Below are 27,142 nucleotides of genomic sequence, written 5' to 3'. Positions count from 1 at the left end.
CCCCACAGTGCCAGATACACGTTGCCCCACAGTGCCAGATACACGTTGCCCCACAGTGCCAGATACACGAATGCCCCACAGTGCCAGATACACGAATGCCCCACAGTGCCAGATACACGAATGCCCCCCACAGTGCCAGATACACGAATGCCCCCCACAGTGCCAGATATACATTGCCCCCCACAGTGCCAGATATACATTGCCCCCCACAGTGCCAGGTATACATTGCCCACAACAGTGCCAGATATACATTGCCCGCCACAGTGCCAGATATACATTGCCCGCCACAGTGCCAGGTATACATTGCCCCCCACAGTGCCAGGTATACATTGCCCCCCACAGTGCCAGGTATACATTGCCCCCCACAGTGCTGCCTCCTCCCCCTTCCCCAGCTCACCGCTGCTGCTGCTGTTGTGTTGTCTCCCGTGTGTGAGGGGAGGAGAGCGCAGCCTGCGCCTCTCCTTCCCCTCAGTCTCCGGCGGGTGAGTTCAATATTCAGCGCCGATCCGTGAGCCAATCAAAGCTCCGCGAGCTCTGATTGGCTCACGTGCGGCGCTGATTTGAACGAAGACACTGAGGGCAGGAGAGGCGCAGGCTGCGCTCTCCTCCCCTCACATCAGCGGTAGCAAGCGGCGGCCCGTCGGTGTGGGTACGGCGTACCCACGGCGAAATTCTTAAGGGTGCGCCGTACCCACTCGTACCCGCATACTTGCACCGCTGGGTGGGGGTGACATTTTACAGAACACGGAACACTAGGGGGGTGACGCTTCACAGAACACTGGGGGGGCTGGTGACACTTCACAGAACACTGGGTGGGGGTGACATTTTACAGAACACTAGCATACCCTCCAACTGTACCTTTTTAATAGGTACAGTACCTTTTTTTTATGGTCTGTACCTATTTTTGGCTCTCCAAACTTCCATTGAAAGTATAGGAAAAGGGGCGTGACCACGCCCCCTTACCCGTGACCACGCCCCCTTTTCTAATTTGTACCGATTTTTGTGTGTAAAATGTTGGAGGGTACGCACTAGGGGGGTGACACTTCACAGAACACTGGGGGGGGTGGCACTTCACAGAACACCGGGGGGGGGTTAGACACTTCACAGGACACTGGGGGGGGCACATTTACACTTCACAGTCACACACACAGCCTATTACAGCCCCTACACACACACACACACACACACACACACACACACACACACACACACACACACACACAGCCTGTTACCCGCCAAGTTACCACACACACACATCCTGTTACATCCCATTCACCACACACCCACCCACCCTCCACACAAGCCCATATATGTATGTATGCATGCATACACACATATAAGTCAAATGTTACATCCAGGTCCCCACAGCACAGAGGGAGGCAGGCTACGGGACACACAGACTATCACTTGACCCCAGGCAAAGTTGGGGGGGGGGCCCTAATCACAGACCCCCGTGGCCACGCCCCCTTTTATAAATTCCCCGATAGCAAGCTGCAGGCTGGAGCCCGGGGGAAGAGGTGGTGGGGGGGCCGGCTCTGCTGCAGGACTGCACAGTCTCTCCTCCCTAGAGAGCCTGCCCTGTGCTCTCTATAGTTGCCGCGATGCAGGGTGACACATAGGAGGGGGGGCGGAGTCACATATGAGAGGCGGCCCCTCACGTCACTCGGCCCACCGGGGACTTCCCCGATAACAGCAATGGCCAATCCGGCCCTGCCAGGCATATATACTACTGTTCTCTCCCGGTGTAACCCAGGTGCATATATTACTGCTCTCTCCTGACATAACCCAGGTGCATATACTACTGGTCTCTCCTGGTGTAACCCAGGTGCATATATTACTGTTCTCTCCTGGTGTAACCCAGGTGCATATACTACTGTTCTCTCCTGGAGTAACCCAGGCACATATACTACTGTTCTCTCCTGGTGTAACCCAGGTGCATATACTACTGTTCTCTCCTGGAGTAACCCAGGCACATATACTACTGTTCTCTCCCTGTGTAACCCAGGTGCATATATTACTGTTCTCTCCTGTCGTAACTCATGCACATATACTACTGTTATCTTCCGGTGTAACCCAGGCACATATACTACTGTTCTCTCCTGGCGTAACCCAGGCACATATACTACTCTTCTCTCCCGGTGTAACCAAAGTGCATATATTACTGTTCTCTCCTGGCATAACCCAGGCACATATACTACTGTTCTTTCCCAGTGTAACCCAGGTCCATATATTACTGTACTCTCCTGGTGTAACCCAGGTGCAAATATTACTGTTCTCTCCTGGTGTAACCCAGGCACATATACTACTGTTCTCTCCCGGTGTAACCAAGGTGCATATATTACTGTACTCTCCTGGTGTAACCCAGGCGCATATACTACTGTTCTCTCCTGGTGTAACCCAGGCACATATACTACTGTTCTCTCCCGGTGTAACCAAGGTGCATATATTACTGTACTCTCCTGGTGTAACCCAGGCGCATATACTACTGTTCTCTCCTGGTGTAACCCAGGCACATATACTACTGTTCTCTCCCGGTGTAACCAAGGTGCATATATTACTGTTCTCTCCCGGTGTAACCAAGGTGCATATATTACTGTTCTCTCCTGGTGTAACCCAGGTGCATATACTAATGTTCTCTCCTGGTGTAACCCAGGCACATATACTACTGTTCTCTCCTGGTGTAACCAAGGTGCATATATTACTGTACTCTCCTGGTGTAACCCAGGCGCATATACTACTGTTCTCTCCTGGTGTAACCCAGGCACATATACTACTGTTCTCTCCCGGTGTAACCAAGGTGCATATATTACTGTTCTCTCCCGGTGTAACCAAGGTGCATATATTACTGTTCTCTCCTGGTGTAACCCAGGTGCATATACTAATGTTCTCTCCTGGTGTAACCCAGGCACATATACTACTGTTCTCTCCTGGTGTAACCAAGGTGCATATATTACTGTTCTCTCCCGGTGTAACCAAGGTGCATATATTACTGTTCTCTCCTGGTGTAACCCAGGTGCATATACTAATGTTCTCTCCTGGTGTAACCCAGGCACATATACTACTGTTCTCTCCTGGTGTAACCAAGGTGCATATATTACTGTTCTCTCCCGGTGTAACCAAGGTGCATATATTACTGTTCTCTCCTGGTGTAACCCAGGCACATATACTAATGTTCTCTCCTGGTGTAACCCAGGCACATATACTAATGTTCTCTCCTGGTGTAACCCAGGCACATATACTACTGCTCTCTCCAGGTGTAATTGTGCAGGCTGTGTCCGAAGAAGTGCAGGGAGGTGTGGGAAAGGCAGTGAGGAAAACTGTAATAACTGATGGTTTGGCTCAAGGTCTGCCAGCTCTAAATCCAGAGACTTTGGATGCTGGTGAGAAAGTAGTTGCAGAGTCAATGTATGGGAACATTCCAGCTCCTGCCAGGATGAAGGAAGCATTGTCGTTAATCAGTGCAGAAGTAAAGAAAAAGAATTCTAAAGACATTCCAGAAGGAAAGGATAAAAATGTGGGGGGAAAACTGCAAAGTGAAAATGTCGATTTAGCTCCTCTTGTTTCTTTTTCAGTGACAGAGGGTGGAGGGACTGCGGGCAAGCCTAGCCCTGAAGAAATGTCTTATGCACAGAAGGCGGCAGATATGGGGAAAAATTCTGGAAATAAGGATACAAGATTTGGTGGTGGTAGTGGTGGCCAGAGAGTGAGACGCAACCTAGTACAGTTTAGGTGGGTGGGTGATGGTGACCCCCCACCTAAGACTGATTTTCTTAGGTAAATTTTTTCTCTTAGGGTTACTTACAGAGATTTATATGCCTGTATTCATCCTATAAAATCTGTTGGGTATGATGTCAGCTTTTATAATAAGGAAACATTGTTTATTTTTTGGAGAAAGGGGTCAGTAAACAAGGACAAGAATGGTTACTGTAAGTATGTGGCGGATTTGATGGAGAAGCAAAATGACATAAAAGTGACCATCCTGGTCCGCAATGAATCCATACCTGTGGAAGATATCAGGTTTTGGTTAAGCAGGCAATGTGAATTGCAATCTGACATTAGGAAAATAGACCACACAATGGGAGTGTGGGGAGGTGCTTGGTTGGCCAGTGTACGTCTGTATCCTGGGGAGACCGGTGTGCGCCATATTCCATCTGCTGCATACATAGGTCGAGACCGGGTGCAGATATTGTATACTGGTCAACCAAGGACATGTTTTAAGTGTGGTGAGGCTGGCCACCTCAGTGGTGACTGTGGGGGTGTGAAATGTTCGATGTGTGGGGAGAGTGGACATACATCTAGAACATGTAATAAGGTGAAATGTGACCTTTGTGGGGAGATGGGACATCCCTACAGTCGTTGCCCCATGGCAAGTCATAACAACAGGGGTTGCATGAATTTTGAGGAAGGTAGTAGTTCAGAAAAGAGAATGACTAGAGAGGGGGGGTGGGGGAGTAGTTAAAGTAAACAAAGAGAAAGAAATGTTATGGGAAATTGGAAAGAAAGTGTCAGAAGGAAGAAAACCTCAGCCTCAGACCCAATCCCAGCCTCAATCCCAATCCTGGTTTCAGGTGGGAATAAAAGGTGTGAAAACAACAAAGAGGAAAGTGGAGGAGGTGATTCTTTCAAATAGGTTTGGGGTATTCACAGATGAGGAAGATGAGGGAGAACTGGTTCTAGAAAAAGAGGAACCATGACTTAAACCTAGAAGACAGAGAAGAAAGAACAAAGAAAGGAAAGAAGAAGTAATCAAGATGGTAGGGAAGAGAAGGAGGGAGGAGGGAGAAGGGAATGCAGATAGTGAAATAGAGGATGTTGCAGTAGAAAGTTTACAGTGGGATCCAACAGGGATTGAATTGGAGCAAAGAAAAGAGGAGGAGGAGTTTGGGAAGCCACTGTTTGAGGATGAGGAGGTAGGTGTGGAGGTAGTTGCTGCTGAGGAGGAAGTGATGGTGATAGGGAAAGAGCCAGAGAGGGAATCAGAGAGTCAGATCAATCAAAATAATGAGTCTGGCCCTGGGTCATTGGATGCAAGGGAACCCCCTGACCCTGGTCCTAAAGTGTCTGGTGCGGGTGTGGATGTGGTTGTTATTGAGGAAGTGAGTGGGGTGGCATGTATGGACTGTGGTGTTGGTGGTGGTGATAACTAGAGTAATGTATGTGCATAGTCCATTTTAACAATCTGGAACCATGGATCCCCATCCTATTCGATGTGCCACAATGAATGTGGCTTCCGTGTTATCTGTACGTGCTCGGTATCTGGCTCTTGAGTTTTTTTACAACCAGGACGTGGACATCTTGTTTTTACAAGAGACCCGGATCAACAGATTGGCAGCCCTTCACAAAGCTAAAAGTGAGTGGAGGCCCCTCTTTTTGGTCTCTTGCTGCTGAGCCATATGCTGGGGTGGCGGTACTTTTTACCGACATGGTAACCGTGCGCAAGGTTGTTTAGTTACAAGTGGGAAGGTGTATGATTTTGGATGTCACTTTAAGAGGACATAACCTTAGGCTTATCAATATCTATGGCCCCCAGTCTCGCTGGGCTAGGAAATGTATTTTTGAAATGATTAAACCCTTTCTTTTCACGGCCCAGCAAGTCATCTTTGGGGGCGATTTCAACGCCATCATTAGGCCAAAAGACAGGGGAGGCTCCAGAGGACTGAGGCTGGGCTATGATGAGAATTGTTTAGTAAGTATGGCTAGTCAGGCAGGTATGGTTGATGTACACATTAAACATCAACCAGACCTCACGGGGTACACTTACTTTTGTGGTCAGCGCAGATCTAGGATAGACAGGTTTTTGTTAAGGAGCCCTCAAGCACTTTACCTTCAGAGGTAAAGTTTGTAGAGTTCTCCGATCATGGGTACTTAAGTTTTGATTTGAATGCCTTGCAATCCTTCCAGAAAGGAAGGGGTCTGTGGCGTCTGATTGCTGAGCTTCTCAAGAAAGAGGAAGTGAGACAGTCTTTCAGGGAGTTTTTTCAGTGCAGGAGTCACTGTTGGAGGCTGGTTGGAGTAGATCGGAGTGGTGGGAGGAAGTAAAAAAGAGAGCCCGAAGACTTTTCAGGAGGCTAGTAGTCAAAAGAAACTTGGTAAAAAAAAATACCTACTATACTCTAAGAAGAAGATTAGATTTCCTGATCTCTGAACAGGGGGATAGTGGGGAAATCTCTCGGGTGAAATCACAGATGAGAGAACATCAGTATAGCCGTCTGTCTTCTTTGATTTTGGAGAGGAATTATGGAAAGTACCACTCCCTGGATCCCTACCAGAGTTGTAGAAGGGGGATTGATGTTAAAGAGATAAGAGGGCTTGTTGATGGAGAGGGTGTGCTTCAGAAGGGTGAGGAAGGCATCCTAAAAGTCATCAGGTTCTATTATGCTGAACTCTTGTCTGGGAGGGCACTTGACAGAGAAACGATGGAGGCATTTCTGAGGGAGACACCTGGTCTTGTGGAGCCAGATGCTTCTTATGACTGTTTAAACAGCAAAATAGGTGTGGAGGAGGTCAGAGAGGCAATTGGCAGGTTAACTCCCAAAAAATCTCCAGGACCAGATGGTTTAACAGCTGAATTCTATAAAGTATTCTCAGATATCCTGGAGAACAAGAGTGTCACAACTGAGGGCCTGAGCTGACGGGAGGCAGCCTCAGTTGTAGGGGCTGAGATGTACCGGAACCTGGGAGGTTGTATCAGACCCCTGGACATGTAAGTAACATGAATAATAACTGCCCGAAGGCGTGACCACGACAACTTGGATAAAAGTCAATGATGTTTATTATGACAACTCCGCAACACAGCAGCAGTAAAAGAAAACGTAAAAGTCAGCAAATAATAAATACAGTTCCTGGGTACTACAGGATGGCAGGAGCCACAGGGCACTGGTAGTGTGAGATAGTTCTTATGATCTTCTAGATGGAAAGTCCTTACCAGGCCCGACTGCAGCAATGGAGATAACCCAGGATTGTGCCAGCTGGTGTTCCAGGAAAAGCTGGGTTGCTGAAGATAAAACAGCTGCTGTGGATACTGGCTGGAACCAGACTGTTGTTAGCACGGAGTGGATACTGGCTGGAACCAGTTAAATAATAAATGAACTTGGGAGCGATGAAATATGAACTGAAATGTAGAACTTGAGAGCGGAGAAATAATAATACCGGTGGAGAGTGGTAAAGTGTAGAAAGGACACCGGCCCTTTAAGGGAAGCTGTACTCTGCTGGAAGCTGAGCTGGAAGCAGGTAATGTTGTAGCTGGAAACAGATGAATCCACAATGGATTGGAGAGTCAGGCTACACCGCAGGTGGAATGCTGGTGCGGGTCTCTATGGTGGAAGTCTTGAGACAGGAGCTGGAACCTGGAAGACAATCACAGGAGAGAGACAAACAGGAACTAGGTTTGACAACCAAAGCACTGACGCCTTCCTTGCTCAGGCACAGTGTATTTATACCTGCAGCAAGGAAGGGATTGGCTAGGCAATTATGCAGATTATCAATACTGAGAACAGATTGGTGGAAATGATCAGCTGACAGAATCCAAGATGGCTGCGCCCATGCAGACACTTGGAGGGAAGTTTGGTTTGTAATTCATGTGGTAATGAAAACAGTAATGGCGGCGCCGGCCACCGGAGACAGGAGGCGCCAGACTGACAGATGCACATCCAACCACGCGGACACAGCGGAGGCCGCGGCTGACGTAATCGCCACTCAGACACTCTGCATGCAGAAGTTCAGGGACGGCGGCGGAGGCCGCGGGAGACGCCATGTCAGGTGTAATATGGCGTTTACTGTGACAGCGTCCCAGAGTGACAGGAGAGGATACAGGAATGTACACATCAGGATAACAGATGGGATCCGGTCCTGGAGCGCTGAGCCAGCCTTAGGAGGCATCTGATGGGTAAGAAATGGCGTCCAGATACCCGGATCGTGACAGCACCCCCCCCTTTAGGAGTGGCCCCAGGACACTTCTTTGGCTTTTGAGGAAACTTGGAATGGAATCTCCGGACCAAGGCAGGAGCATGGACATCAGAAGCATTGGTCCATGAACGTTCCTCAGGACCATAACCCTTCCAGTCAATAAGATATTGTAGTTGACCATAACGGTGACGTGAGTCCAGGATCTTGGCCACTTCATACTCAACGCCTCGTTGAGTTTGGACTTTCGGAGTTGGAGGAAGTGAGGAATGAAACCGATTCAAGATCAGCGGTTTCAACAGGGAAACATGGAATGTCCTGGGTATTTTTAAGAAGGGAGGCAACTGGAGTCTGTAAGCAACAGGATTGATGACTTGTTCAATCTTGAAAGGACCGATATAGCGAGGTGCAAACTTCATACTGGGAACTCTTAACCTCAAATTCTTCGTGGATAACCATACCCGATCACCCACCTTGAGAGCAGGAACTGCTCGACGCTTCTTATCCGCAAACTTCTTGTACCTGAACGATGCCTTGAGCAGAGCTGATCGTACGCTCTTCCAGATATTGGCAAACTGATGCAAGGTGATATCCACTGCGGGAACAGAAGTTGCTGGAAGCGGTTGGAACTCAGGGACTTTAGGGTGGAATCCAAAGTTAGTGAAGAATGGTGTTGAAGCAGATGAAGAATGATACTGGTTGTTATGACAGAACTCGGCCCAGGGAAGTAATTGAACCCAGTCATCTTGAGAGGAGGACACATAGATGCGGAGGAAGGCCTCCAAGTCCTGATTCACCCTCTCGGTTTGACCATTGGTCTGAGGATGGTAAGCCGTGGAAAACTTTAGCTTGACTTGGAGGACTTGACATAAACTTCGCCAGAATTTGGCTGTGAATTGAACTCCTCGATCTGAGATAATTTCTTCAGGAAGACCGTGGAGTCGGAAGATCTCTTGTATGAATATTTGAGCCAACTTGGAAGCTGACGGAAGACCGGTGAGAGGAATGAAGTGTGCCATCTTGGTGAACCGGTCAACTACCACCCAGATGGTATTGAACTTGTTGCACATGGGTAAGTCTGTAATGAAATCCATCGACAAGTGGGTCCATGGTCGACGGGGAACGGATAGTGGAACCAGTTGCCCCGCAGGCGACTGGCGGGATACTTTATGTTGGGCACACTTTGGGCAAGATGCAATAAACTCCAAGACGTCCTTTTTCAGAGTTGGCCACCAATAGGACCTAGAGATAAACTCCAGGGTTTTTTGGATACCTGTATGTCCGGCAAAACGGGAAGCATGGGCCCAATGCATGAGCTTCTTCCTTAGCATCGGCTTCACAAAACTTTTCCCTGATGGGGGCGTAGAGTCCATCCCTACCGTGGAGAATGCCAACGGATTTATAATAGGATGCTTGTCTGAAGACTCTGACTCATTTTCTTGCTCCCATGAGCGGGAAAGGGCATCGGCCTTGCGATTCTGAGAGCCCGGACAGAACTGGAGTTTAAAGTCGAACCTGGAAAAGAAAAGTGCCCATCTGGCCTGACGAGGGTTGAGACATTGTGTGCCCTTCAGGTATAAAAGGTTCTTGTGGTCTGTAAGTATGGTGATTGAATGAGAAGCTCCCTCCAACAGATACCTCCACTCTTCTAGAGCGAGCTTGATGGCTAGCAACTCCTGGTCGCCAATGGCATAGTTGCGCTCAGCTGGGGAGAACTTCCGGGAGAAGAAACTGCAAGGGTGTAAATGGCCATCTTTAGCCCTCTGAGATAACACCGCTCCTACTCCAACGGAGGAGGCATCCACCTCTAAGATGAAAGGAGAGTCGATGTCAGGCTGTTTCAGAACAGGCGCAGAGATGAACCTTTGTTTTAAAAGATGAAATGCTTGCATGGCTTCTTCAGACCACTTGGACGGGTTAGCACCCTTCTTAATGAAAGCAGTAATAGGCGCCACAATGGTGGAAAAGTCTTCCCCGATAACAGCAATGGCCAATCCGGCCCTGCCAGGCATATATACTACTGTTCTCTCCCGGTGTAACCCAGGTGCATATATTACTGCTCTCTCCTGACATAACCCAGGTGCATATACTACTGGTCTCTCCTGGTGTAACCCAGGTGCATATATTACTGTTCTCTCCTGGTGTAACCCAGGTGCATATACTACTGTTCTCTCCTGGAGTAACCCAGGCACATATACTACTGTTCTCTCCTGGTGTAACCCAGGTGCATATACTACTGTTCTCTCCTGGAGTAACCCAGGCACATATACTACTGTTCTCTCCCTGTGTAACCCAGGTGCATATATTACTGTTCTCTCCTGTCGTAACTCATGCACATATACTACTGTTATCTTCCGGTGTAACCCAGGCACATATACTACTGTTCTCTCCTGGCGTAACCCAGGCACATATACTACTCTTCTCTCCCGGTGTAACCAAAGTGCATATATTACTGTTCTCTCCTGGCATAACCCAGGCACATATACTACTGTTCTTTCCCAGTGTAACCCAGGTCCATATATTACTGTACTCTCCTGGTGTAACCCAGGTGCAAATATTACTGTTCTCTCCTGGTGTAACCCAGGCACATATACTACTGTTCTCTCCCGGTGTAACCAAGGTGCATATATTACTGTACTCTCCTGGTGTAACCCAGGCGCATATACTACTGTTCTCTCCTGGTGTAACCCAGGCACATATACTACTGTTCTCTCCCGGTGTAACCAAGGTGCATATATTACTGTACTCTCCTGGTGTAACCCAGGCGCATATACTACTGTTCTCTCCTGGTGTAACCCAGGCACATATACTACTGTTCTCTCCCGGTGTAACCAAGGTGCATATATTACTGTTCTCTCCCGGTGTAACCAAGGTGCATATATTACTGTTCTCTCCTGGTGTAACCCAGGTGCATATACTAATGTTCTCTCCTGGTGTAACCCAGGCACATATACTACTGTTCTCTCCTGGTGTAACCAAGGTGCATATATTACTGTACTCTCCTGGTGTAACCCAGGCGCATATACTACTGTTCTCTCCTGGTGTAACCCAGGCACATATACTACTGTTCTCTCCCGGTGTAACCAAGGTGCATATATTACTGTACTCTCCTGGTGTAACCCAGGCGCATATACTACTGTTCTCTCCTGGTGTAACCCAGGCACATATACTACTGTTCTCTCCCGGTGTAACCAAGGTGCATATATTACTGTACTCTCCTGGTGTAACCCAGGCGCATATACTACTGTTCTCTCCTGGTGTAACCCAGGCACATATACTACTGTTCTCTCCCGGTGTAACCAAGGTGCATATATTACTGTTCTCTCCCGGTGTAACCAAGGTGCATATATTACTGTTCTCTCCTGGTGTAACCCAGGTGCATATACTAATGTTCTCTCCTGGTGTAACCCAGGCACATATACTACTGTTCTCTCCTGGTGTAACCAAGGTGCATATATTACTGTACTCTCCTGGTGTAACCCAGGCGCATATACTACTGTTCTCTCCTGGTGTAACCCAGGCACATATACTACTGTTCTCTCCCGGTGTAACCAAGGTGCATATATTACTGTTCTCTCCCGGTGTAACCAAGGTGCATATATTACTGTTCTCTCCTGGTGTAACCCAGGTGCATATACTAATGTTCTCTCCTGGTGTAACCCAGGCACATATACTACTGTTCTCTCCTGGTGTAACCAAGGTGCATATATTACTGTTCTCTCCCGGTGTAACCAAGGTGCATATATTACTGTTCTCTCCTGGTGTAACCCAGGTGCATATACTAATGTTCTCTCCTGGTGTAACCCAGGCACATATACTACTGTTCTCTCCTGGTGTAACCAAGGTGCATATATTACTGTTCTCTCCCGGTGTAACCAAGGTGCATATATTACTGTTCTCTCCTGGTGTAACCCAGGCACATATACTAATGTTCTCTCCTGGTGTAACCCAGGCACATATACTACTGCTCTCTCCAGGTGTAATTGTGCAGGCTGTGTCCGAAGAAGTGCAGGGAGGTGTGGGAAAGGCAGTGAGGAAAACTGTAATAACTGATGGTTTGGCTCAAGGTCTGCCAGCTCTAAATCCAGAGACTTTGGATGCTGGTGAGAAAGTAGTTGCAGAGTCAATGTATGGGAACATTCCAGCTCCTGCCAGGATGAAGGAAGCATTGTCGTTAATCAGTGCAGAAGTAAAGAAAAAGAATTCTAAAGACATTCCAGAAGGAAAGGATAAAAATGTGGGGGGAAAACTGCAAAGTGAAAATGTCGATTTAGCTCCTCTTGTTTCTTTTTCAGTGACAGAGGGTGGAGGGACTGCGGGCAAGCCTAGCCCTGAAGAAATGTCTTATGCACAGAAGGCGGCAGATATGGGGAAAAATTCTGGAAATAAGGATACAAGATTTGGTGGTGGTAGTGGTGGCCAGAGAGTGAGACGCAACCTAGTACAGTTTAGGTGGGTGGGTGATGGTGACCCCCCACCTAAGACTGATTTTCTTAGGTAAATTTTTTCTCTTAGGGTTACTTACAGAGATTTATATGCCTGTATTCATCCTATAAAATCTGTTGGGTATGATGTCAGCTTTTATAATAAGGAAACATTGTTTATTTTTTGGAGAAAGGGGTCAGTAAACAAGGACAAGAATGGTTACTGTAAGTATGTGGCGGATTTGATGGAGAAGCAAAATGACATAAAAGTGACCATCCTGGTCCGCAATGAATCCATACCTGTGGAAGATATCAGGTTTTGGTTAAGCAGGCAATGTGAATTGCAATCTGACATTAGGAAAATAGACCACACAATGGGAGTGTGGGGAGGTGCTTGGTTGGCCAGTGTACGTCTGTATCCTGGGGAGACCGGTGTGCGCCATATTCCATCTGCTGCATACATAGGTCGAGACCGGGTGCAGATATTGTATACTGGTCAACCAAGGACATGTTTTAAGTGTGGTGAGGCTGGCCACCTCAGTGGTGACTGTGGGGGTGTGAAATGTTCGATGTGTGGGGAGAGTGGACATACATCTAGAACATGTAATAAGGTGAAATGTGACCTTTGTGGGGAGATGGGACATCCCTACAGTCGTTGCCCCATGGCAAGTCATAACAACAGGGGTTGCATGAATTTTGAGGAAGGTAGTAGTTCAGAAAAGAGAATGACTAGAGAGGGGGGGTGGGGGAGTAGTTAAAGTAAACAAAGAGAAAGAAATGTTATGGGAAATTGGAAAGAAAGTGTCAGAAGGAAGAAAACCTCAGCCTCAGACCCAATCCCAGCCTCAATCCCAATCCCAATCCTGGTTTCAGGTGGGAATAAAAGGTGTGAAAACAACAAAGAGGAAAGTGGAGGAGGTGATTCTTTCAAATAGGTTTGGGGTATTCACAGATGAGGAAGATGAGGGAGAACTGGTTCTAGAAAAAGAGGAACCATGACTTAAACCTAGAAGACAGAGAAGAAAGAACAAAGAAAGGAAAGAAGAAGTAATCAAGATGGTAGGGAAGAGAAGGAGGGAGGAGGGAGAAGGGAATGCAGATAGTGAAATAGAGGATGTTGCAGTAGAAAGTTTACAGTGGGATCCAACAGGGATTGAATTGGAGCAAAGAAAAGAGGAGGAGGAGTTTGGGAAGCCACTGTTTGAGGATGAGGAGGTAGGTGTGGAGGTAGTTGCTGCTGAGGAGGAAGTGATGGTGATAGGGAAAGAGCCAGAGAGGGAATCAGAGAGTCAGATCAATCAAAATAATGAGTCTGGCCCTGGGTCATTGGATGCAAGGGAACCCCCTGACCCTGGTCCTAAAGTGTCTGGTGCGGGTGTGGATGTGGTTGTTATTGAGGAAGTGAGTGGGGTGGCATGTATGGACTGTGGTGTTGGTGGTGGTGATAACTAGAGTAATGTATGTGCATAGTCCATTTTAACAATCTGGAACCATGGATCCCCATCCTATTCGATGTGCCACAATGAATGTGGCTTCCGTGTTATCTGTACGTGCTCGGTATCTGGCTTTTGAGTTTTTTTACAACCAGGACGTGGACATCTTGTTTTTACAAGAGACCCGGATCAACAGATTGGCAGCCCTTCACAAAGCTAAAAGTGAGTGGAGGCCCCTCTTTTTGGTCTCTTGCTGCTGAGCCATATGCTGGGGTGGCGGTACTTTTTACCGACATGGTAACCGTGCGCAAGGTTGTTTAGTTACAAGTGGGAAGGTGTATGATTTTGGATGTCACTTTAAGAGGACATAACCTTAGGCTTATCAATATCTATGGCCCCCAGTCTCGCTGGGCTAGGAAATGTCTTTTTGAAATGATTAAACCCTTTCTTTTCACGGCCCAGCAAGTCATCTTTGGGGGCGATTTCAACGCCATCATTAGGCCAAAAGACAGGGGAGGCTCCAGAGGACTGAGGCTGGGCTATGATGAGAATTGTTTAGTAAGTATGGCTAGTCAGGCAGGTATGGTTGATGTACACATTAAACATCAACCAGACCTCACGGGGTACACTTACTTTTGTGGTCAGCGCAGATCTAGGATAGACAGGTTTTTGTTAAGGAGCCCTCAAGCACTTTACCTTCAGAGGTAAAGTTTGTAGAGTTCTCCGATCATGGGTACTTAAGTTTTGATTTGAATGCCTTGCAATCCTTCCAGAAAGGAAGGGGTCTGTGGCGTCTGATTGCTGAGCTTCTCAAGAAAGAGGAAGTGAGACAGTCTTTCAGGGAGTTTTTTCAGTGCAGGAGTCACTGTTGGAGGCTGGTTGGAGTAGATCGGAGTGGTGGGAGGAATTAAAAAAGAGAGCCCGAAGACTTTTCAGGAGGCTAGTAGTCAAAAGAAACTTGGTAAAAAAAAATACCTACTATACTCTAAGAAGAAGATTAGATTTCCTGATCTCTGAACAGGGGGATAGTGGGGAAATCTCCCGGGTGAAATCACAGATGAGAGAACATCAGTATAGCCGTCTGTCTTCTTTGATTTTGGAGAGGAATTATGGAAAGTACCACTCCCTGGATCCCTACCAGAGTTGTAGAAGGGGGATTGATGTTAAAGAGATAAGAGGGCTTGTTGATGGAGAGGGTGTGCTTCAGAAGGGTGAGGAAGGCATCCTAAAAGTCATCAGGTTCTATTATGCTGAACTCTTGTCTGGGAGGGCACTTGACAGAGAAACGATGGAGGCATTTCTGAGGGAGACACCTGGTCTTGTGGAGCCAGATGCTTCTTATGACTGTTTAAACAGCAAAATAGGTGTGGAGGAGGTCAGAGAGGCAATTGGCAGGTTAACTCCCAAAAAATCTCCAGGACCAGATGGTTTAACAGCTGAATTCTATAAAGTATTCTCAGATATCCTGGAGAACAAGAGTGTCACAACTGAGGGCCTGAGCTGACGGGAGGCAGCCTCAGTTGTAGGGGCTGAGATGTACCGGAACCTGGGAGGTTGTATCAGACCCCTGGACATGTAAGTAACATGAATAATAACTGCCCGAAGGCGTGACCACGACAACTTGGATAAAAGTCAATGATGTTTATTATGACAACTCCGCAACACAGCAGCAGTAAAAGAAAACGTAAAAGTCAGCAAATAATAAATACAGTTCCTGGGTACTACAGGATGGCAGGAGCCACAGGGCACTGGTAGTGTGAGATAGTTCTTATGATCTTCTAGATGGAAAGTCCTTACCAGGCCCGACTGTAGCAATGGAGATAACCCAGGATTGTGCCAGCTGGTGTTCCAGGAAAAGCTGGGTTGCTGAAGATAAAACAGCTGCTGTGGATACTGGCTGGAACCAGACTGTTGTTAGCACGGAGTGGATACTGGCTGGAACCAGTTAAATAATAAATGAACTTGGGAGCGATGAAATATGAACTGAAATGTAGAACTTGAGAGCGGAGAAATAATAATACCGGTGGAGAGTGGTAAAGTGTAGAAAGGACACCGGCCCTTTAAGGGAAGCTGTACTCTGCTGGAAGCTGAGCTGGAAGCAGGTAATGTTGTAGCTGGAAACAGATGAATCCACAATGGATTGGAGAGTCAGGCTACACCGCAGGTGGAATGCTGGTGCGGGTCTCTATGGTGGAAGTCTTGAGACAGGAGCTGGAACCTGGAAGACAATCACAGGAGAGAGACAAACAGGAACTAGGTTTGACAACCAAAGCACTGACGCCTTCCTTGCTCAGGCACAGTGTATTTATACCTGCAGCAAGGAAGGGATTGGCTAGGCAATTATGCAGATTATCAATACTGAGAACAGATTGGTGGAAATGATCAGCTGACAGAATCCAAGATGGCTGCGCCCATGCAGACACTTGGAGGGAAGTTTGGTTTGTAATTCATGTGGTAATGAAAACAGTAATGGCGGCGCCGGCCACCGGAGACAGGAGGCGCCAGGCTGACAGATGCACATCCAACCATGCGGACACAGCGGAGGCCGCGGCTGACGTAATCGCCACTCAGACACTCTGCATGCAGAAGTTCAGGGACGGCGGCGGAGGCCGCGGGAGACGCCATGTCAGGTGTAATATGGCGTTTACTGTGACAGCGTCCCAGAGTGACAGGAGAGGATACAGGAATGTACACATCAGGATAACAGATGGGATCCGGTCCTGGAGCGCTGAGCCAGCCTTAGGAGGCATCTGATGGGTAAGAAATGGCGTCCAGATACCCGGATCGTGACAGCACCCCCCCCTTTAGGAGTGGCCCCAGGACACTTCTTTGGCTTTTGAGGAAACTTGGAATGGAATCTCCGGACCAAGGCAGGAGCATGGACATCAGAAGCATTGGTCCATGAACGTTCCTCAGGACCATAACCCTTCCAGTCAATAAGATATTGTAGTTGACCGTAACGGTGACGTGAGTCCAGGATCTTGGCCACTTCATACTCAACGCCTCGTTGAGTTTGGACTTTCGGAGTTGGAGGAAGTGAGGAATGAAACCGATTCAAGATCAGCGGTTTCAACAGGGAAACATGGAATGTCCTGGGTATTTTTAAGAAGGGAGGCAACTGGAGTCTGTAAGCAACAGGATTGATGACTTGTTCAATCTTGAAAGGACCGATATAGCGAGGTGCAAACTTCATACTGGGAACTCTTAACCTCAAATTCTTCGTGGATAACCATACCCGATCACCCACCTTGAGAGCAGGAACTGCTCGACGCTTCTTATCCGCAAACTTCTTGTACCTGAACGATGCCTTGAGCAGAGCTGATCGTACGCTCTTCCAGATATTGGCATACTGATGCAAGGTGATATCCACTGCGGGAACAGAAGTTGCTGGAAGCGGTTGGAACTCAGGGACTTTAGGGTGGAATCCAAAGTTAGTGAAGAATGGTGTTGAAGCAGATGAAGAATGATACTGGTTGTTATGACAGAACTCGGCCCAGGGAAGTAATTGAACCCAGTCATCTTGAGAGGAGGACACATAGATGCGGAGGAAGGCCTCCAAGTCCTGATTCACCCTCTCGGTTTGACCATTGGTCTGAGGATGGTAAGCCGTGGAAAACTTTAGCTTGACTTGGAGGACTTGACATAAACTTCGCCAGAATTTGGCTGTGAATTGAACTCCTCGATCTGAGATAATTTCTTCAGGAAGACCGTGGAGTCGGAAGATCTCTTGTATGAATACTTGAGCCAACTTGGAAGCTGACGGAAGACCGGTGAGAGGAATGAAGTGTGCCATCTTGGTGAACCGGTCAACTACCACCCAGATGGTATTGAACTTGTTGCACATGGGTAAGTCTGTAATGAAATCCATCGACAAGTGGGTCCATGGTCGACGGGGAACGGATAGTGGAACCAGTTGCCCCGCAGGCGACTGGCGGGATACTTTATGTTGGGCACACTTTGGGCAAGATGCAATAAACTCCAAGACGTCCTTTTTCAGAGTTGGCCACCAATAGGACCTAGAGATAAACTCCAGGGTTTTTTGGATACCTGTATGTCCGGCAAAACGGGAAGCATGGGCCCAATGCATGAGCTTCTTCCTTAGCATCGGCTTCACAAAACTTTTCCCTGATGGGGGCGTAGAGTCCATCCCTACCGTGGAGAATGCCAACGGATTTATAATAGGATGCTTGTCTGAAGACTCTGACTCATTTTCTTGCTCCCATGAGCGGGAAAGGGCATCGGCCTTGCGATTCTGAGAGCCCGGACAGAACTGGAGTTTAAAGTCGAACCTGGAAAAGAAAAGTGCCCATCTGGCCTGACGAGGGTTGAGACATTGTGCGCCCTTCAGGTATAAAAGGTTCTTGTGGTCTGTAAGTATGGTGATTGAATGAGAAGCTCCCTCCAACAGATACCTCCACTCTTCTAGAGCGAGCTTGATGGCTAGCAACTCCTGGTCGCCAATGGCATAGTTGCGCTCAGCTGGGGAGAACTTCCGGGAGAAGAAACTGCAAGGGTGTAAATGGCCATCTTTAGCCCTCTGAGATAACACCGCTCCTACTCCAACGGAGGAGGCATCCACCTCTAAGATGAAAGGAGAGTCGATGTCAGGCTGTTTCAGAACAGGCGCAGAGATGAACCTTTGTTTTAAAAGATGAAATGCTTGCATGGCTTCTTCAGACCACTTGGACGGGTTAGCACCCTTCTTAATGAAAGCAGTAATAGGCGCCACAATGGTGGAAAAGTCTCGTATAAACTTTCGGTAATAGTTGGCGAACCCTAAGAACCTCTGGACCCCTTTGAGGGTTAAGGGTACCGGCCAATTTTGGATTGCTTGTAGTTTCTCAGGATCCATCTCTAGTCCGGAACCGGACACAATGTACCCTAGAAACGGAATGGACTTGACTTCAAAGACGCATTTTTCTAATTTGCAATAGAGATGATTGACACGGAGACGGGACAGAACCTCTTTAACCCAAAAACGATGTTCCTCTAAATCGTTGGCAAAAATGAGGATATCGTCTAGATAGACCACGACATGACGGTATAGAATGTCTCTGAAGATCTCATTGACAAAATGCTGGAAGACAGCTGGAGCATTGCTCAATCCGAAGGGCATGACGAGGTACTCATAATGTCCGTCACGGGTGTTAAAGGCGGTCTTCCACTCGTCACCCTCACGGATCCGGATGAGATTGTATGCACCTCGCAAGTCCAGCTTTGTAAAGATGGTAGCTCCGCTAACTCTGTCAAAGAGCTCAGTAATCAGGGGTAAAGGATAACGGTTCTTGATGGTAATGTCGTTCAAACCTCTGTAGTCGATGCACGGCCGCAGACCACCATCTTTCTTTTTTACAAAAAAGAAGCCTGCGCCGGCTGGAGAAGAAGAAGGTCGAATGAACCCCTTTGCTAGGTTCTCTTTAATATATTCCTCCATAGAATGCGTCTCAGGCAGAGACAACGGATAAGTTCGGCCTCGAGGTGGAACCTTCCCTGGAACGAGATCAATCGGACAGTCCCATTCTCTATGAGGAGGAAGGATATCAGCAGAAGCTTTACTGAACACATCCGTGAAATCTTGATATGGAGGAGGTGGAACATCAGACGACCTGGGGGAGGAAGAACAGACAGGCAATACTTTAAACAAACATGTCTCAGCACAGGAGGAACCCCATGCCAGGATTTGCGTAGTCGTCCAATCAATTGTAGGATTGTGAAGACGGAGCCATGGAAGGCCCAGGACCACAGGATGTGTGGCTCTTGGAATCACTAAAAAAGAAATAAGTTCGGAATGAAGAACTCCCACTCTCAGACGAACTGGTAGAGTCCTTAAAGAAATAACTGCATCAAAAATTTTGCTGCCATCCACGGCAGTTAAAGAAATGGACGAAGGAAGTCTCTCGGTGGGTAGGGACCACCGTTTAACATAGGCTTCGGTAATAAAGTTCCCAGCTGCTCCGGAATCAAGGAGGGCAATGACGTTCCGATAACGTTGAGCAACTTGAAGCGAGACTGGGAGATTACAATCTTGAGGAGATGGAGAGGAGATCATTACTCCTAGCCGGCCCTCTCCTTGGCGAGCTAGGATTTGGAGTTTCCCGGATGTTTGGGACAGGCATTAATGGTGTGAGACGGAGCTGCACAATAGAGACAGAGAAACTCGGAGAGACGTCTTCGGCGCTCAGCAGGAGTTAAATGGGAACGGCCAAGTTGCATGGGCTCATCTTTAGATGGTGACAGTTGACGAGGAGGAGGAGCAGAAGATTTTGGAGCAGATGATCTTCCACGCTCAGTTGCTCTCTCTCTGAAACGTAAATCAACTTTCGTGCAGAGTGAGATTAGCTCATCTAACTTAGAAGGTAAGTCTCTGGTAGCTAACTCATCTTTAATACGCTCAGATAGGCCATGCCAGAATGCAGCATACAGGGCCTCGTCGTTCCATGCCAGTTCGGATGCCAGGATCTGGAACTGTATCAGATATTGTCCTACAGTACGTGACCCCTGGCGTAAACGGAGAATCTCGGATGAAGCTGAGGTTACCCGGCCTGGCTCGTCGAAGATGCGCCTGAATGTTGACACGAAGGCAGTGTAGGAAGATAGCAGGGTGTCGGACCTCTCCCATAACGGTGATGCCCAATCAAGGGCTGAGCCACTGAGAAGAGAAATAATGTAGGCAATTTTTGTACGGTCACTGGGAAAATTGCCAGGTTGTAGCTCAAACTGAATCTCACACTGGTTGAGAAATCCCCTGCAGAATCTTGGAGATCCGTCAAATTTTGCTGGCGTTGGAAGATGAAGACGTGGAGCAGAAATGGGTAAGGTGGGTGGGGTTATAGCTGGAGTCACTGTGGTTGACGCACCAGACGCGCCTGATCCACGGAGAGTTGTCTGAATCCCATCCAGCCGAGTAGAGAGATCCTGGAGACAGCGGATGATGTGGCCCTGTGCAGCCTCCTGATGTTCTAGTCGGGCTGCCAGTTCTTGCATCGGCCTGGCCGCTTGATCCTGGTCTCCGGCTGGATTCATTTGGTCAGTGCTTACTGTCACAACTGAGGGCCTGAGCTGACGGGAGGCAGCCTCAGTTGTAGGGGCTGAGATGTACCGGAACCTGGGAGGTTGTATCAGACCCCTGGACATGTAAGTAACATGAATAATAACTGCCCGAAGGCGTGACCACGACAACTTGGATAAAAGTCAATGATGTTTATTATGACAACTCCGCAACACAGCAGCAGTAAAAGAAAACGTAAAAGTCAGCAAATAATAAATACAGTTCCTGGGTACTACAGGATGGCAGGAGCCACAGGGCACTGGTAGTGTGAGATAGTTCTTATGATCTTCTAGATGGAAAGTCCTTACCAGGCCCGACTGTAGCAATGGAGATAACCCAGGATTGTGCCAGCTGGTGTTCCAGGAAAAGCTGGGTTGCTGAAGATAAAACAGCTGCTGTGGATACTGGCTGGAACCAGACTGTTGTTAGCACGGAGTGGATACTGGCTGGAACCAGTTAAATAATAAATGAACTTGGGAGCGATGAAATATGAACTGAAATGTAGAACTTGAGAGCGGAGAAATAATAATACCGGTGGAGAGTGGTAAAGTGTAGAAAGGACACCGGCCCTTTAAGGGAAGCTGTACTCTGCTGGAAGCTGAGCTGGAAGCAGGTAATGTTGTAGCTGGAAACAGATGAATCCACAATGGATTGGAGAGTCAGGCTACACCGCAGGTGGAATGCTGGTGTGGGTCTCTATGGTGGAAGTCTTGAGACAGGAGCTGGAACCTGGAAGACAATCACAGGAGAGAGACAAACAGGAACTAGGTTTGACAACCAAAGCACTGACGCCTTCCTTGCTCAGGCACAGTGTATTTATACCTGCAGCAAGGAAGGGATTGGCTAGGCAATTATGCAGATTATCAATACTGAGAACAGATTGGTGGAAATGATCAGCTGACAGAATCCAAGATGGCTGCGCTCATGCAGACACTTGGAGGGAAGTTTGGTTTGTAATTCATGTGGTAATGAAAACAGTAATGGCGGCGCCGGCCACCGGAGACAGGAGGCGCCAGGCTGACAGATGCACATCCAACCACGCGGACACAGCGGAGGCCGCGGCTGACGTAATCGCCACTCAGACACTCTGCATGCAGAAGTTCAGGGACGGCGGCGGAGGCCGCGGGAGACGCCATGTCAGGTGTAATATGGCGTTTACTGTGACAGCGTCCCAGAGTGACAGGAGAGGATACAGGAATGTACACATCAGGATAACAGATGGGATCCGGTCCTGGAGCGCTGAGCCAGCCTTAGGAGGCATCTGATGGGTAAGAAATGGCGTCCAGATACCCGGATCGTGACAGCGAGATTGGACACTGTCAGCTGGTCCAGATTGTGGCGCCAGTTGAAACCCCCTTAGTAAGTGGTGGAAGATTTCCTCTTTTCAGTGTCAGGTTCTTTTCTGTCCTGGTCACTTTTTCTCAGCTGATTAGGTTTTGTTGTTTAATTTTTTTAAAGAAGGGGTTTGCATACACCTTAAAATATGCAGATATGTTATTCTAGTTATAATTATTTGTTGGTAGTCCGGTATGCATGGAGGGTGATTGGTATGAATGAAGGTAGGATTGTGGATAAATGTGGGATTGTATGGAGGTGGAGGGTTTATGATAGATGGATAAATGTGTGTTAAATGTTGAGTCAGCTAAGTGGGAAATGTTGGGGGTTTCCCTGAAATGGATTGACAGAAATTATGTGGATCAAGGAAAATGTTTAAAATGAAAGTATGATAAAGTGATGGAAAACATATTTGAGTTATGTAAACGGTAAATATCATGATGTAATGATCTCTATTTATTTATTATGTATATAATTGTAAATATGATTATAATATTTATATTTTGTTATAAAATGGAAGCTGTGCATAAATAAAAACATGCCCAGGCACATATACTACTGCCCTCTCCTGGTGTAACCCAGGCGCATATACTACTGCTCTCTCCTGGTGTAACCCAGGCACATATACTACTGCTCTCTCCCAGTGTAACCCAGGCACATATACTACTGCTCTCTCCTGGTGTAACCCAGGTGCATATACTACTACTATCTCCTGATGTAACCCAGGGACATATACTACTGCTCTTTCCTGGTGTAACCCAGGTGCATATACTACTGCTCTCTCCCGGTGTAACCCAGGCGCATATACTACTGTCCTCTCCCAGTGTAACCCAGGTACATATACTAATGCTCTCTCCCGATGTAACCCAGGTGCATATATTACTGCTCTCTCCTGGTGTAACCCAGACACATATACTACTGCTCTCTCCTGGTGTAACCCAGGCACATATACTACTGCTCTCTCCTGGTGTAACCCAGGCACATATACTACTGTTCTCTCCTGGTGTAACCCTGGCACATACACTACTGCTCTCTCCTGGTGTAACCCAGGCGCATATACTACTGCTCTCTCCTGGTGTAACCCAGGCGCATATACTACTGCTCTCTCCTGGTGTAACCCAGGCACATATACTACTGCTCTCTCCTGGTGTAACCCAGGCACATATACTACTGCTCTCTCCTGGTGTAACCCAGGCACATATACTACTGCTCTCTCCTGGTGTAACCCAGGCACATATACTACTGCTCTCTCCTGGTGTAACCCAGGCACATATACTACTGCTCTCTCCTGGTGTAACCCAGGCACATATACTACTGCTCTCTCCCGGTGTAACCCAGGCACATATACTACTGCTCTCTCCTGGTGTAACCCAGGCACATATACTACTGTTCTCTCCTGGCATAATCCTGGCACATATACTACTGTTCTTTTGTGGTGTAATCCTTGCACATATACTACTGTTCTCTCCTGGTGTAACCCAGGCACATATACTACTGCTCTCTCCTGGTGTAAAACAGGCACATATACTACTGTTCTCTCCTGGTGTAATCCTGGCGCATATACTACTGTTCTCTCCTGGCATAATCCTGGCACATATACTACTGTTCTTTCGTGGTGTAATCCTTGCACATATACTACTGTTCTCTCCTGGTGTAACCCAGGCACATATACTACTGCTCTCTCCTGGTGTAAAACAGGCACATATACTACTGCTCTCTCCTGGTGTAATCCTGGCGCATATACTACTGTTATCTCCTGGCATAATTCTGGCACATATACTACTGTTCGTTCCTGCATAATCCTGGCACATATACTACTGTTCTTTCCTGGCATAATTCTGGCACATATACTACTGTTCTTTCCTGGCATAATCCTGGCACATATACTACTGTTCTTTCCTGGCATAATCCTGGCACATATATACTGTTCTTTAGTGGTGTAATCCTTGCACATATACTACTGTTCTCTCCTGGTCTAACCCAGGCACATATACTACTGTTCTCTCCTGGTCTAAGCCAGGCACACATACTACTGTTCTCTTGCGTAATCCTGGCACATATACTACTGTTCTCTTGCATAATCCTGGCGCTACCCTTGCAGAGCTAGATGCATCTTGAGATGCTCCGACTCCACATACTGAGCACAATACGTCCAACAGGTCCATATTATATACGGTATCTCTCTACAGTGGTGAATTAACCTCACTAACAATTCACCAGTGATTAGTACACAATAAGTAGGACAGTTAATCTACATTACATAAACAATGGAATCCGGATTATTAACTTTTTTAAGAAATGTACTCAAACCGCTACAATTGAACAGTAACAAAAGAGAGGATACAGATTGGTAGGGGCTATAGCCTCTAAGGAATAGTTTTCATATACTGTGTATTGACTGGCAGGCAACAAAGGAGTTTAAAAAATGCCCATATTAAGCTACACTCCCTAACCTATAGCTTGAGAAGAATAAATGTACAGTCTGCAAGCTTCTGTTGTTTTCCAAAAGCAGTAAAATGAAGGAGCCTTTGAGTGACACCTTCTCATTCCCCCCCATGCACTGATTGTGGCTCCTACAGGAGGAAGCGGGGTAGTTCAGCTTTAAGGAACTGTATAAGACATTAGCCTCACGTTGCAAGAGTGACGTCATCTGTTCTTGGCTGAAGCCTTTCTGTATTCTGTCTCTGGTTTCCAACCAAGGCTGCGGGCTGACTGTAGGCACAAGGCAAAGATTCCCAGGTGAACTACTTATTAATATTGCTTGCAGAATGCTGATTTCTCATTGATTGCATTTATTCTTCTCCTGGGCTTCACCTTTCGTTCATCATTAAAAAAATATATATGTATATATTTTTTTTTGTTATTGCTAGAGACCAAATGAATTAGGTGCATATTTTTCCTACTCCCGATTTGAGCTGCATGCATTTTTTATTTTTTTTCTATCTGTTGACTTTGAGTTCCTCAAAGGGACTAGCTGATCTTGCATAAATATTGCCCATACCAGGCTCCTGTATTTACCTTGTTTAAAGGAAACCGAGAGGATCTGACAACAAATGCTAAACCCTATCTTCCCCTGCTGCCTGATCTAATCTTGGCTGTATTGTTGCTAAGACCGATGGATAAGACAAAATCTTGGATTATTTGGCAGCGTAAAATGGGCTGAGATCCTAAACCTTATTTAAATTAGGCTTGTGTAACACGTAGGCACCCTTTAGTAGCCGGCTGGCTGCTGTTGTAGTGATACAGCTATTTCTGTTTAAAGGGACTGATAATTCTGTATGATTTGTGTTGCTATCCATGGTGCTGAAATGTCTTCCTTCCTTTACCTCTCCTCTCTCTCTCCCCCTCCCTCACCTTCCATTTCAGAGGAGACTGAGAAGAGCAGCTCAGAGGATGAGACACAGAAATACAAGTGATTGTGAGCCCCTGAGTAAAGAAATCTTTCAGTGGCTGATTATATGCTGCTGACAGTGAATTGAGGAGCAGGATGGAGGCTGAAGGTATTATGTGCGTGTTGTTGTGAAACAAAAGACCAGCTTGGCTGCCCACAGGGAGCTTTCTGCCAGAGACACAACAGGGAGGCTGCATTTCTTTGCTAAGGGCGAGCTAGCCCTGTGAAGCTAGAAACCAACGTTGCACTGAGTTTCACCAATGCTGAACGGCAAATGCCTGCTGCTCCTGCCAGTACCTTCCAGAGAGAATGCAAAGCGGAAGCGGCTTCTAGAACTGTGGATCCATTTGGGCACCTTGTCTGTTGCCAGATCTCTGTCCCTGAAGCCGACTGTTTGCAGGCAACCTGCTGCCAGCACTAGACTGCACCTATCAGACTGAGAAGGTCGCTTGGTAGGATCAAACCATGTCCAAGACTCCAGTTGTTCAGCAGGGCACTTAATTTGGAGGTCACTTGGTAGGTTGAAGTCAAGAGTCATTGGACTCGTTTTCTCCAGTTGAGTTGGGTTCAAACCGATGACTTACCTGTATCCCACAGCTGCCAGAACTGATACTTGCTATGGATTTTGTTTGTGTGAACAACAAGGTCTAAGCATATTTTTTCATCTCCCAAAGCAGAGCCTGTGGTTACGCTCCGGCCTCCAGCTGAAAAACAACTGTCCATTGAGAAAATGCTGATGGGTCTATGAGAGTAAGGATGGCTGCTGGAAGATTACTGCTCTACGCTGGGCTTTCTCTAGCTCTGTGTGCCCTGGGTATGCTGGCTGTGGCTATTTGCTCCGACCACTGGTATGAGACAGATGCCAGGCGGCACCGGGAGAGGTGCAAAGGCTTCACAAACAGAAGAGTTGACCCTGGATTCATTTATAATTCCAACAACATCCTTCCACTGAGAGCGAGCAGGTCAAAGTTAGACCACTGGGAGGGCAAGTTACTTCTTGCCAGGAACAGGAGGCAGCTCTTTGCAATGAGTGCTGCCGACGAGTGCAATAGACAATACAATTCTACTAACATGGGCCTCTGGAGGAAATGCCACCGGCTAGGATTTGATCAAGACATAGAAGATATCATTGCCAAAGGTACAGTAGGATGTTTTTACATTATGTTACACTATGGGTGTTACAGCATACTGTTTGCTGTAATACCCCATTATCAAATTCAGAATGTTGGAATGGAACAAATATTTATTTTGTTCATGCGGTTGGTTGTCCAAATTTTCGCACTGGTGCATTTGCAGCAACTACGGTTCTTTTTCGTGGCCAGTACTCTGGTGTTTAAGTATCCTGTATTCAGAGCTGGCCATCTGCAGGTGGAGCAGATTTTATTGCACATTCTGTGGCTCATGTTTTCCCGAATTTGTTGTGCCACCAGCTTCAACTATTGTTCTTCCTTTGAAACTGTGTGATATTGATTTATCTAATGGGTGAACCACATGGTAAGATGTGTCCCAGAAAGGGCTATTGTTATTATCTTTGAAAATGTTTGGTATTATGTATGTTATGTTCTCGTAAAAAAAAATCATTTGGGCTATGAAAGTGTAACATACGCTA

General features: G+C 47.1%; 1 protein-coding gene across 3 annotated transcripts in view; it reads left to right on the top strand.

The window, feature by feature from the left end:
- TMEM178B (transmembrane protein 178B) overlaps positions 1-27,142 on the top strand; it is a 518,981-nt gene that overhangs the window by 25,487 nt on the left and 466,352 nt on the right. For 2 of the 3 annotated variants that reach the window (XM_063928966.1, XM_063928968.1), the window contains exons 1-2: positions 24,802-24,881; positions 25,509-26,671. In XM_063928966.1, the coding sequence (XP_063785036.1) occupies positions 26,278-26,671 (394 nt within the window). In that variant the 5' untranslated portion in view covers positions 24,802-24,881; positions 25,509-26,277. Of the gene's footprint in view, positions 1-24,801; positions 24,882-25,508; positions 26,672-27,142 lie in introns of those variants that run through there. The other variant, XM_063928967.1, reaches the window with a different exon arrangement.

Source organism: Pseudophryne corroboree, chromosome 6, assembly GCF_028390025.1.
Source record: "Pseudophryne corroboree isolate aPseCor3 chromosome 6, aPseCor3.hap2, whole genome shotgun sequence".
In the NCBI taxonomy this organism is placed as follows: domain Eukaryota; kingdom Metazoa; phylum Chordata; class Amphibia; order Anura; family Myobatrachidae; genus Pseudophryne; species Pseudophryne corroboree.
This window is presented reverse-complemented; position numbering and strand designations above follow the sequence as displayed.